Source organism: Dipteris shenzhenensis, chromosome 20 (genome assembly GCF_047967505.1).
Source record: "Dipteris shenzhenensis isolate YYH24624 ecotype China chromosome 20, Dip_SZ_1.0, whole genome shotgun sequence".
Lineage (NCBI taxonomy): Eukaryota > Viridiplantae > Streptophyta > Polypodiopsida > Gleicheniales > Dipteridaceae > Dipteris > Dipteris shenzhenensis.
The window spans coordinates 40,001,607-40,014,082 of record NC_141615.1 but is presented as its reverse complement, the minus strand read 5'-3'; the positions used below and the strand labels follow the sequence as shown (position 1 = coordinate 40,014,082).

At 49.4% G+C, this 12,476-nt stretch overlaps 1 protein-coding gene across 2 annotated transcripts; it reads left to right on the top strand.

Annotated features, from left to right (window-relative positions):
- The first annotated feature begins 299 nt into the window (after positions 1-299).
- Positions 300-12,128, top strand: LOC147889650 (uncharacterized). 2 transcript variants are annotated; one of them, XM_087391770.1, is made up of 5 exons: positions 300-450; positions 531-577; positions 665-754; positions 895-999; positions 11,870-12,128. In XM_087391770.1, the coding sequence occupies exons 1-4, from the start codon at positions 381-383 to the stop codon at positions 997-999; spliced, it is 312 nt and encodes a 103-aa protein (XP_087247896.1). In that variant the 5' UTR covers positions 300-380; the 3' UTR covers positions 11,870-12,128. The 2 variants fall into 2 exon arrangements, with proteins under 2 accessions (XP_087247896.1, XP_087247897.1); XM_087391771.1 differs by lacking the exon at positions 11,870-12,128 and adding an exon at positions 1,379-1,649.
- The last annotated feature ends 348 nt before the right edge of the window (positions 12,129-12,476 follow it).

Here is a 12,476-nt window from a genome sequence, read left to right as displayed (position 1 = left end):
CATGAAATCCCTCCCATGAAAGATTTTTGTCGGCTGCTCCTCCAACTGCCGCCACATGATTGGCCCATTCCATCTCCTCCAACTACTTCACCGGTCACTTGTTGGTGACATAAACGAGCAGTGTGATAATCGCCAGCCGACCGACAACCATCCTTCAATGCTATTTTCCTCCTCCAGGGACGGGCAGGTGGTCTGAACCAATCACACGTTGGTGACATAAATAAGCGAGGTTGTGTGAACCACCGGAGGGAGGGGAAGGCGATCGTCCAAGGGAGGCAAGAGCAGGTGTAAAGGGACCCTTGAAAAATGCGAGGGCGTTTTTTTTTCCTTATAAAGGCTAAAGTTGTGTTGTGAATGATCCAAAGCACCAGAGACCAGAGATGGCAACCACGATCTTCTCCCCTCCAGACGTTCTCGATTTCAACATCGGCATCACCGAATCGGCAGCAGGTTTGTCCATTTCCCTCCTTCCTCCCAATTCTACGACTATTCATCACATTTGCTCTACCCTCGCCTCGCTTCTCTTGCAGTTCTTGCTGTCAATCTTACCGGGAAAGTAAAAAAGCAGCGCCTCCCGGTGAGTTTCCCACTTCTTCTTTTCCTTGGCTTGCATGATTTTGCACATTTTGGCCTTTCTGAACTCTTTTCGTACGTTTTTTTCCAGATAAAGAGCTCGTTTTGGAAGTCGAATTCGCAGGCCGCTAAAGCCGCGTCCCGAAGATCGATTGTGACACGATCTTCGGCCCTGCGTCAGGTTGTATGGGCAAGCGGGGTGGAGGGTGGTTTAGAGCCTGTCACGAGCGCCTATTGCTTTGGAATTCTAAGGATTGCGAGTTTGCGCGACCTTTGAGGACTGGTGGTAATGTTTGATCTGAATGATGAACTGACGAACAGGGAAAATTTGCGGAAGCGAGGTCTCGCAATGGGGGTGCAGAGTTTGCTGCTGCACAAGCAGAAGCGAAAAGAGCCAAAAGCACTGTTTCGCTTTCAAGAAAATAGGTGAGTCGTAATTTATTATTGTGGCAAATGCTCACAACTGACTCTGTCTGCCAAAAGGCTGTGGCGAAAGAAAGGTGTTTGCAGTTTAAAGGAAGGCTTAAAAAATATAGGAGAAGAGGTCCAAGGAATTGCTGGTGCTAGAGCTTGATCATTTTCTTTGACACGGGAGGGAGGGAAGATCGAAGGTTGAACTGCTTTCATCACACAAATCCCTAGGAACACAAGCATTAAAATAATTTTCCAGGAATGCAATTTCTCGCAACTACTTTCCTTGAGGATGGCAGACTTGTTACATGCTTGGCTCTACTACGAAGAATTGGGGACCTCAGGTTACGAGAGATGAGGGGCAGGAGCATGACAATGTTTTTTGTGTGCATAGATGACCAAAGGAGTCAACTGAAGGGCTCCAATTCTGCGACAATGACACGCAAAAGGCTTTGTGAAATTAAATGAGATACAGTACGTTTAGTAATTTTCATTATGAAAACTCAATCTTTGCTCAAAGCGTAGAATCGAGTTCACCTTTGCACAAAGTTTTGGGGGGTGGGAGTTTTATGGGACGAGAGGAGCTATGTCTTTAAATAAGGATTATCCTTGCAGAGAGTCCCAGGGTTGTATGTTTTGCAGTTTTGGACTTGTTTTTGGCCTAGCGGTACATCTGAGCCTTGTTACTTTAAGTTGAGTACTGAAGAGGATTTGTGAAGGAGTGAGAGTAAGCTTCGTTATTTGATAAGCTCAATGGTCTGCTTTTTGTTGCAGCACTTGCAACCACTAGCTAATTCAAGGCTGGCTCTTATCTCATAAACCATGGTAGATTATTTACAACTCTGTGTGGGTAATTGTGGATCGGTTGACCAAGATGGCTCATTTTATTCCTATCAGTGAAGATGTTTTTAACTCTAGAATTAGCTAGGCTATCCGTGGGTTGTGAGAAACAACTAATAAGGCGATCTGTCAGCACCCCTTGTGGGTGCTCTTTCCAACACATCACAAGTATCAGAATATTTTCCAAATTACATCTCTATACCTAGCTACAGACTTCCATTTCTTGCAATTGCATTCCCGGAGGCTCCCAGACTTGGCATTGCTTGGCTGTGGCCGTTGGCATGAATGTGGGATAATAATTGCGGCAATATAAAAAATTCCGTTTAGTTCTAAGCCTTCAACTGCTGCAAAGAATTGGGCATCTAGGTTTGAAGAGATGAGTTTTTTAGCTCCTCTAGGAGTGTAGACAAGAAGTGTACTCCAATCTTACTTGAAACTTACTTGTCCCAGGCATTCCAAACTTGAAAGATTTTATGTATCAAGATTCAAACTCATTTGGTGGAGGAATTTATCCTCGACAGTTTTGTATACTTAATTGAAAGCTATTGTAGTTTCTTGGACCTTAGCATTACTCAATCCTCCTTAGGTTTAGAAGTTGATATCTATGATAAAGGACACCAACCTGAGTATGCTATGTTGAATATCATACGTATGCGTCACATTGACTCAAATTGATGGAGTTTATGGTTTTCAATCTTATGATCTATCCTCATGACTCTTGTGAACTGAACTGCACTTCAAGAGGGGATTCTTGTGTTTTCTCAGATCTTAGACTTTCTCATTCTACCATAGGATTAGAACTGACTTATGCCAGTTGATTTTCGCCCCAGTGGTTAGGCAAAAAACCTCTAAAGACAGTCTCACTCGCTCCAGTGACTCGATATCATCCTGCACATACAGGGATGTGTCGTCTGCATACATGGAGTCCAGAATTTCTGCATCGTCCCGAATAGGGAGGCGCATCCCTCGAAGACCAGTGGTACGGGCTCGTGGGAAGTGAGTCATGGCCTCCGCAAAAAATAGGAAGAGGTAGGGCGCGAGCGGGCAGCCCTGACGCACCGAGCGCTCGAGGGTGAATCTCTCCCCCATCCTGCCGCTGATGATAACCTGGCTGGAGGCCGACCTGTAGAGGCTAGCAATACCTTTGATCCACTTGTCCGAGAAACCGAACCGAGAGAGTGTACCTTCCAAGAAGGACCAGTCTACCCTGTTGTACGCCTTCTCAAAGTCAAGGAGTATGGCAAGGTGCTGGCCACTGTGCTGGGCCCACTCCGTCGCCTCTGAGAATGTGAAAATGTTGTCCAAAATGCTGCGATCTTGGACAAAACCAGTCTGGGTGTCATGGATCAAGTCATGTAGCAGGGGGCAGATGCGGCTACTGATCATCTTGGCGAGGATTTTGTAGGCAGTTGGGAGGAGGGTGATAGGGCGCCACTGTTTGATCTCCTGACGGTCCCCCCCTTTGGGGATGAGGCAGATCAAGCCTATCGCAAGGCTCTCTGGTATCTGTCCGCTGGAGAAGATATGGTGGAAGGCTACGAGCAAGGGCTGGTGGACCTGCTCCCAGAAGGTGGTGAAGAAAGCTCTAGAGAGCTCATCCTCACCTGGGCATTTCTGCCCATCAATAGCGCTCACCGCATCCTGCATCTCTGCCACGGTGAAAGGGGCGAGAAGGGTATCACTCATGCTAGGCTGCACGAGCGACGGTGTATACCTCCACACCTCCCTGCAACGGCGGGCACGAGGGTCTGGGGGCTCCTGCTGAAACAGGGATCTGTAGAAATCTGTCGCCAAGTCTCGGACCTCGTTTGGATTTGTCCTGACACTACCATCCTGCGCTCTAAGAGATCGGAGCTGTTCCCCTGCTGACCTGTGGCCATGAGTCCTGAAGAGCTCTCTGCACATCCTGTCGCCTTTCCTAGCCCAAAAGGACTTGGAAGCATGAAACGAGAACTCTGAGCGTCGCTGGGTGATCTCCTCTAGCATGGCTCGGGCTCTAACCTCCTGCCGTCTGAGCTCCTCAGAGCCTGGAGAAGATTGCTGCATCCGCTGTATCGAGGCGAGATCTCGTCTGAGACCCCTCTCCTTCGCCCACCACTGCTGCCTGACCTGAATCGCCTCCCACTGATAGATGAGACTAGACTCGGCAAGAGCCTGAGCTACCTGAGCTGCCATATGCCCCATGGGGTCCCAATCCTGCTCCCACAGGTCCACTATCCTGCTGCGAATCGCTGCTCTGGAGTAGATGGAGTCTGGGATCCGGTACGAGTGTGGAGGTAAGGAGTGAGAGGCTGAGTCCAGGACTAGGATGACTGGGGCATGGTCAGAGGGGGTCGTCCCTGGAACCACTCCTGACTCTCCACCTCTGTCTAGCGCCCAATCGTTGACATAGAACTGGTTCAACCGCTCCAGAAGTCTGCCTCCCTCCCTCCTGTAACCCCAAGAGAAGTCTAGAGTCCCTGTCGATCTGCAAAAGGAAGGCTCCCTCCAGCTGTCCCGAACCTCCCATAGCGAACAAGGAGTAGTCCCAATCTGCGTGCTTTGCCTGAGCTATACCGAGGAACTCTGGGCGCCGTCCCTGCTGATCCTCTAAGGTCTCAAGGTTATTGAAGTCCCCTCCTACAATCCAAGAATCCATCTCTGGCAATAAGTCTGTCAAAGAGCTCCAGAAAGCGGCTCTCCGTCTGAGGTTGGTCGGGGCATAGATATTGAGGATGCCGATGCGGGATCCCTCAATATTCAAGCCCACCCAAAGCGCTCGTCCTGGGATCAGGGTGCCAAAACCACACACATGCTGAACTAGAGAAGCGTCGATGGAGGTACAGACACCCCCGCTCCTCCCCTGCTCGCCAATCGAAGGTTCCCAGTAGGTGTGAGAGCGTCCTGTGAGGACCTTCCCACACTTACTGGTCTGAGAAGCCGAAAGCTTGTGTTCCTGCAATAGGAGCACATCTACCCTTCCCACCAAGGCTGGCTGGAGCGCCTGCCTGAGCACCATCTTCCTGGGGCCACGGGTTCCTGATGAGTGGAACCCGTTGACGTTCCAAGAGATAATGCGTATACTCATGAAGAGGGGAGATGGGCCACAAACAGATGTGTGCTTGCGGTTGATGTTGAGGTGGTCGGAGGATGTCCAGTGTGCAGACGAAGGTGCTTCTGTGAGGGTTTCGAAGGAGAGGCCGGATCATCGGACCCAACCTCTAAAACCTTCAATAGAGGGGAGAGGCCCTTCGTCCCATGGTGGTAAGCTCTCTCTAACCAACTCGACGCCTCCGCCAGGGAAATACTGTAGAAGCCCACTACCTCTGAGGTCCTCCACGGGTGGAGCCTTTCCGCGTAGATCCACTCCAGAGGCGGTCGAATAATGACCAAAAGGCGGAATCGTTTGGCGTTGTGGCGCCATCTCAAACGAACGTCACCCTCCTTCCACTGCTGCTGAAGAAGTTCGGTTGCTCTGCTATTTATCCAGTTGTGCACCTGCTTCTGGGACTGATCCCGAATCGTCTCCCAAACATTTTCATTCGTCCATTGCTCATTCCCGTCACTGGTGATAGTGAAGGAATAGCTAGGACCATCGTGTGGAGCAAGGACGGACACCTTACCCTCCGCCCCCTTTCGGAGGAAGAAGATGTTGATGTCTAGGCATGCAGGGAAGGAGCCAATACTCGCTGCATCCAAATAATCCCAAGGTCCTGCTCGGTAAAACTCCAAAGGTAGAGCTCTAGGAGCTGCCCTTGGGTGTGGGGACGAGGATGAGTTGTCTGAACCAGAAAGAGGGGTGCTGGCTGTCGAACAAGCTGGAGTGGTGTTGGCCATCTGCCCTCCGTCGGGCAGGAGGGATAGGCACGGGGGAGGTTTGTGCTGGCTTCGCGACGGCCGCAGGTGGCGCAGGCGGAGGGGGGGTTCCCTCGGGATCATGCTCGAGGGAGAGAGGGGGGCTGAAACCAAAGGTGTTGGGGGGGATCCTGGAGGGGGGGGAGGTAGGGGACCGAGGAGGAGGGGGGAGGGGGGGGGGGTGAAGGATGAGGGGGAGGCTGGCTGATCTTCTCCTTCCCCTTACCGGGCTGCTGCTGGTTGGTGACCACAGGGGGCTCTTGCTGTAGATGGGAAGGCTTTGTTGGTCCTGTTTTGTTTCCTTTCCGTTTTCTTTTGACCTCAGTCCAGCCTTCCCCTTCGGGAGGGGGTGTCGATGCCTGGCGGGTGGGATCCTGAGTTGCCTGGATGGGGGCCATCTGAGGTTCTGTTCTTGTGAAGCGAGAGCAGGAGCACGCCTGGTGCCCGAAGCCGTGGCATCTCAGACACTGATCTGGGCGACCAGTGACCATAATGCGCTGCGTCACCACACGTGTGTCCGTCCCAATCTCGAACTCCGAGGATACTGTGCGGATCTAGGACTACCACTTTGACACGTGGCACCCCTTGGGCTGCCGCCGCATCAACAAAGGTGTCCTGCATGAGCCAGCCAAAGTGCGCCCCCAGGTCCTTGATGATCGGGCGAAGCTCGGTTGCGAGGCCTGGGAAAATGAGGGTAACTGGATGGCGAGGAATGCGGAAGCGGGCATCAAAGTCCGCTACACTGAAACCCCTATACCATGGGACCATAAGGATGATCTTCCCACCCACAGAAGTAGGGGACCGTCTGACCATATCGCTCGCAGCCTGTGTTGAGGAGAGCTTGAGCCAGAAGATACCATGTCCCGTGAGTGCAACCTCCTCAATGTGGCTGTCCTCAAGGTAGAGGGTGGACTGCAACCAGTCCTTGATGTCTGCTCGTGAAGGGGCGTAGCCAATGACTCTCCCATAAACGGATGTTTGGGAGAAGTCCGTGGCGGCCTGCTTCACCAAGGAGACCTGATGCTCTGTCAGTGTTATGCGGTAGGCTGATGGAGGGGGGGGGTCTGTCTGGGCCACCGGTTCCGGGCTCACGGCCGCCATACCGCACCGACAAACTGCGAATGCTCCAAAAGGTGGGGGAAGGAAATGGCAGAGACGAGGGAGGGGGGAGTGGGATGGAGGCGGGGGAGGAAAGAGGGAGGGATGGAGAAGTACGGGGAAGCGGGGGGAGGAGAGGTGGTGGAGAGGGAGCGAGTGGCGGAGGGGGAAGGAAAGGAGGAGGGAGGGGGGGGGGCAGCGCAGCGCAGGGCGGGGAAGAGGAGGAAGGAAAGGGGGGGGGGGTGTGGCAGCGCAGCGCGAGAGGGGGCGGGGAGGAGAGGCGAGGAAGGAGGGGAAGGGGGGGGCAGCGTTGCGCAGCAGCGGGGAGGGGGAGGAAGGGGCGGGGGGGGTGGTAGTGCAACGCGAGGGGGGGGAGGTGGGGAGAGGACGGAGGGGCGGAGAAGGGAGGAGGGGGGGGGGGATGGCGGGCGGAGAAGGAAGAGAGGGGGATGGAGGGGCGCGGCGGGAGGCGGTGGAGAGAGAGGAGGGGGAGGGGAGAGGGGGCCGCGCAGTGCGAGGGGGGGGTAGACGGGAGCGGGGGAGGGGAGGGGGCATTCGCAGGAGCTCAGACGGTCAGCAGAGTCTTCTTTGCTTGTTTATTTTTGCTTAGTCACTTGCTTTGTTTCTTCTTTATTTCTTGTTTTCTTTCTTTTGTTTTTTTGACGTATTTTAGTAAGCACTGGGTTTGCCCAAGAGACTCTGCGGGTCTTTAGAAACCCAGTATAGCTTCTTATGCTTGGGCATTGATGACGACATAAGTTTTGCTTTGCTTGCTAAGTATGTCTTCCTTTTGTTTTTCATAAAAGTTTTTGTTTACCTCTTTCTTCTTCTCTTGCATTTTCTCTTTTATTTTCTGTGTTTATTTTTTATCTTTAGAACAACAAAAAAATCTAAATTTGTACGATTGGACTTATTCTAGTCTTACAAAGGTATATAAGAGTAACATGTGCTAATGGATTCTCTTCCAAACTACCTTTGAAAGCCTGCAATTCATGCACAGGTGAGCTAAAATCTTCACAGGTTCTCTTACAGCTCTTACAGATGTTGCTTCCTCTACCTATGGATGCAGCCCTACATTCTGCAAACACCTGTGTGCATGATTAACCACAAGAAGCATGACTCTTTTTTCAGGGATATTCTTGTCCCATAGATGCCCAAAGCGTGCAATCCATGTACTGGCTGGATGCTTAGCCATTTTTCTATCAAGGGTGTCAACCACTTCCCGAGGGTAAACTGAGAAGATTGGAATTGGAAGTTTGTTTGTTTGTCCTTGCCATTCAAATTCTATTAAGGGTGTCCACCACTTCCCGAGGGTGAAGTGAAGATTGGAATTGGAGGTAAGTTTGGTTGTCCTGGCCGTTTGAATTCTCTGATAAATTTATCTGTCTATCCCCCATCCAAGCCAGAGAATCTGTGCCCCATATTTGCACTCTTTCCTGAATTGCCAGAAAGTCAAACCTGTTGAGCCTAAATGTTTCCCTTAATTCTCGCATCCATCTTTGCTCTCTGCGGTTCTACATATCCCCCCATGTTCTCAGTCCTCCCTTGTTAAGCCCCAAGGCCTGATTCAGCAAAGCTTCACATAGGCAATTATCTTGCCATATTTCTGAAAACCAAATGGAATCATGAGTTGTAAGTGTTCCTGTTTTCCTAGAAAATCCTCTTACTAGCATGAAATGAAATAGTTAACTGATGATGGTGCAGCAAAACCTCCGTCCAGAGTCAATCCTAGAGGCAAATGATATGAAAAGGAAGTGTGAGAAATGTCTTGCTCTCTAACTTACATGTTTATCCCAATTCAGATCAGTAGATCATTCCTTACCATGAGGACATTTCAGCGTCAGCTCAGTCTTGCTACAATAGAGCTGATATTGTCAGTTTTTGCCATAGAGCATATTGTGAAACGAACAATATTTCAGCATACATTCATGATTGCTTTGAGCGTATACTTGATGCAGATTTGTGGTGTATCTCCAGCCAATGATCGAGGACAGATGAGAAAAGAGATGAACTGAGAGATGAGTTACAAAAAGGCTGCTGAAACAGGTTTGGATATGCCTCCACTTGCTGTTGTCCAAGGTGCACCACTGCTGCGTAGATGTTTGCTCTCACTGGAGAGGGTCTGGAACTGATTTGTGCCTGGGAACAGGGCTAGAATCGTGTGGCCAGCAGGCTGGAATGGTAGGAACTAAATGATGGAAATGGGATGTCGAGGCGCCTTTTATAGGGCCTGCAGCAGCCGACTGGGTCAGCCACTTGCCGATTTGGTCAGGCTGACCAGCTGATCTGGTCAGCCCAACTGGGCCAACCTGGTCTGACTTGGTTTGGTCAAGCCGAGACTGGCCATTTGGCTTGCCTACTAACCTACACTTTAGACCTAACTATCCTAGGCTCGAGCCTAACTAACCTATGCAGTCCTCCATGCACTAGGGTTCGTTGTGGCACACTAAGCTCATCAAGTGCATAATGTAGAGCAGTAATTCCCTATTTAGGTGATTTGTCGTAATTGTGAGCCTTAGTCTAGAGATGAGTCAGGCATAATATATGTAGGTCTTTTTCCTACTCTTAGTATCAGTCCAAGTGCATGTCACATTCCGGCCTCCTTAGATGCTTTAGCCTCAAGTAGTTCACCATTATCTAGGGAAACTCCTAGAAGAATCCTTCATCGAGCCAAACTTGGTGGTAGATGCATAGCCTCCAATTAGTTTGCCAATATCTGCTTCAACCTTGCTTAACAATGCGTAAATAGATTGAATCTCCTTCTTTCAAGGTGACATCTTTGGCGGACTTATTCGACTGGCGCATGTACGCTTCTTTTGCTTTGGCTACGCGGTTCTTAACTAACTTAGTGTTCTCAGCCATAGTTTCTGTGATTTTGTTGCCTCAAGAGACAGAGAAACCATCTGAGTTGAAAGGGATGAGAACCGTTGCACGAAGGCGGCTTCATAAGGTGTGAGACCAATACTGGATGAATGCATGTCATTGAGGATGGCCTACACTAATGGAAGCTATTGTTCCCACCTTGATTGTATATCATGATAGTATGCTTCGGGAACATCAAATGCTAGCTAATTATAAAATTCCGTTTGCGTGTGGAATGCATTGGATAGCTGTAACTTTGTGCCAAAATTATGAAACAAGGCTCACCAAGAGTGTGAAGTAAACTTAGGGGCCCTATATGAGGTAATTGTGCGAGGTAAACCGCCAATGGTGTACCAGTAACGAGTGAACAGGTGAGCAATGTCTCTTGCGGTGGCCGTCTTTTTGCAAGGTACAAGCATACAAAATTAACTAAAGCTTTTTGCAAAAGAACGATCAACATGTTAGAAATGGAACTCCCACCAGAGGGTATCACGCAGCAGAAGACTGATAGATGAGACCAGTAATTACACGCGGAAGTGTTTCACTACGGAATCAAACTTCTTAACTTGTGTGTACTTCACAACCATAGTATAGAAGCCACATGATATATTTCCGTCTGTCCAAAATCGGACACAATACAAAAGAGATGTGGAGTCCCACCAAAAGCCACATGATATATTTCCGTCCGTCCAAAATCGGACACAATACAAAAGAGATGTGGAGTCCCACCAAACCGTGGTGCTCTGATCTTACCAAAAGTCGTCCTACTATCTGCTTGGCACCTCTAGATCTTTGAGCCCGCGTGCTTTGAGCTTATGTAGACTCTCTGTCCAGTGATCCCTTCCACCTTGCTGTCCGGGTAGTCAGCACCTCAAGCTTAGTCTGCAGCTTCTTTGTGCCTCCTTCACCGCCTGAATATAAGGCTCTCTTGCTGCTCCTATAGGGGCTGAACCCCTATCAAAATGGCCGACCAGCTATCCCCTACCAGCCGACTGGTATCCCCCCTACTAGCCGAGTGGAGGGGGGGCTTTAAAAACACCCTTCAGGGCTTTCTTTGAAAGCCTTTGCTGGACTGCCTAGATCTTTGCCCCAAACCAGGCCCAAAACATCTGCAATTCTTCTGTGCTTCTTCCTGCCTCCGTTCCGCCTCTTGCTGGCCTCCTGCAGACCTCGGGAACTGCTCCAAACAGTGCGTGCACCCTGCTAACATCTGCCCTGCTAACATCATCCTCCTGGCCACGCAGCCCTTGCTTGCTGGTTTTCCTGCGCAGTCCTGTCATCGCCAAGCATACTTCTGTGCCAGAACTGCCCTCCATGGTGGCTCTCCTCTGTGAGGTACCTCCTGTCTTTTGTCTGCTGCCCACATGGCAACTCATGTGCTGCCTATGTGGCAGCCCCATGACTAATCCTATTGTCCTACAGACCGCCCCCCCGCCCCCCCCTCCCCCGATGCACTCCTCATTTGGGGGATCACAGGTGGGGAGGTGAACAACCCTAATCCAACACCCCCTATCACCGATCCACATTGGCTCAATCCCAATCCGTCGATGAAGATGCTCCAGTAGCTCCCGTGTCGTAGCCCTCTGGAATACTTTGGTGTCGTCATAGTCTTTTCTTGGCTTTTCATCCAGTGGCTTTTGCTCTACCAGGTCTAGTTCCGCATCAGCACACCGATCTGGTACACAGGTCCATCCAAGGTAGCACCTGACGGCACTGCCACCTTCAGTCATGAAAAGAAGGGGGAGCTGATAACAAAAAGCGGGGAGCTGAGTAGCCCGTCTTTCTTTTAGTTTCAAAAGAGAGTTAAATTGAGTATGCATGTGCTTTCTAAGTTAGGAATGTAGTTTTGCATCTTTGTAGGAAGCGGTACATAAGTGTAAGGGGTCCATTTAGTTTTTTATGTTCTAAATAAGAGAGAGAGAGAGTTTATTCCTGTTTTTTGGAAGATTTTGTTTCTTGATTTGCTTGTTTATTGTTGCTTAGTCACCTTCTTCTTTTCTTCTTTATTTCTTGTTTTCTTTCTCTTTTGTTTATTTGACGTATTTTAGTAAGCACTAGGTTTGCCCAAGAGACTCTGTGGGTCTTTAGAAACCCAGTATAGCTGCTTATGCTTGGGCACTGATGACGACACAAGTGTTGCTTTGCTTGCTAAAAAATCTAAATTTGTACAACTGGATTTATTTAAGTCTCACAAATGTATATATAGTTTGCTTCAAGTTTTCTAAGGGACTTTGTCATTTTTTTGGATCAGGAACTAACTACACCAGGTGGAGAGAAACAAAAAGCAGCAATTTCTGACGATAACAGGGTGTAAAATTGTATGGCAAATAACAAAACACACGGAACCTTTTGACCATGGTAATGTTGAAAATGATATCGGCGATGGAAACCCAAGCCGTTTTTGAAGTTCAGGGATGGCAGCAGTTGACTGTACATACAGCTGCATCTCTGTGTAGTGCTTCTTAACGTAAGCAATATGCATACAATGCGTCAGCTTGTTTTATCTAGAAGTTTCATGGATCATGGGAACTACCCCACTCAGTATTTGGTAATGTTTATGCTTGCTGCTGTTGCCCAATTTGGATCTAATTTTTTTTGTGAATGAAGTTTATGATTTTGGCCTCTTTAGGAAGTGTTCTTTGCTTCATGGCTTGAATTGAAATTGGTGCATGATCGACTATGATCATGTTCTGAATGATGCGGCTTGACAAAGCTATGTGATGTCCTTTAGACTGAAGAAGAAGAAAAGAGCAGCTACTTTTATTGTCCTTGTAAAACAAGACATCTAGCAGCTATTGACTCAGGTGCTCTGATATAAACAGCCCTTGCAGTCTGCTGTACAACCAATGGATTCGTCA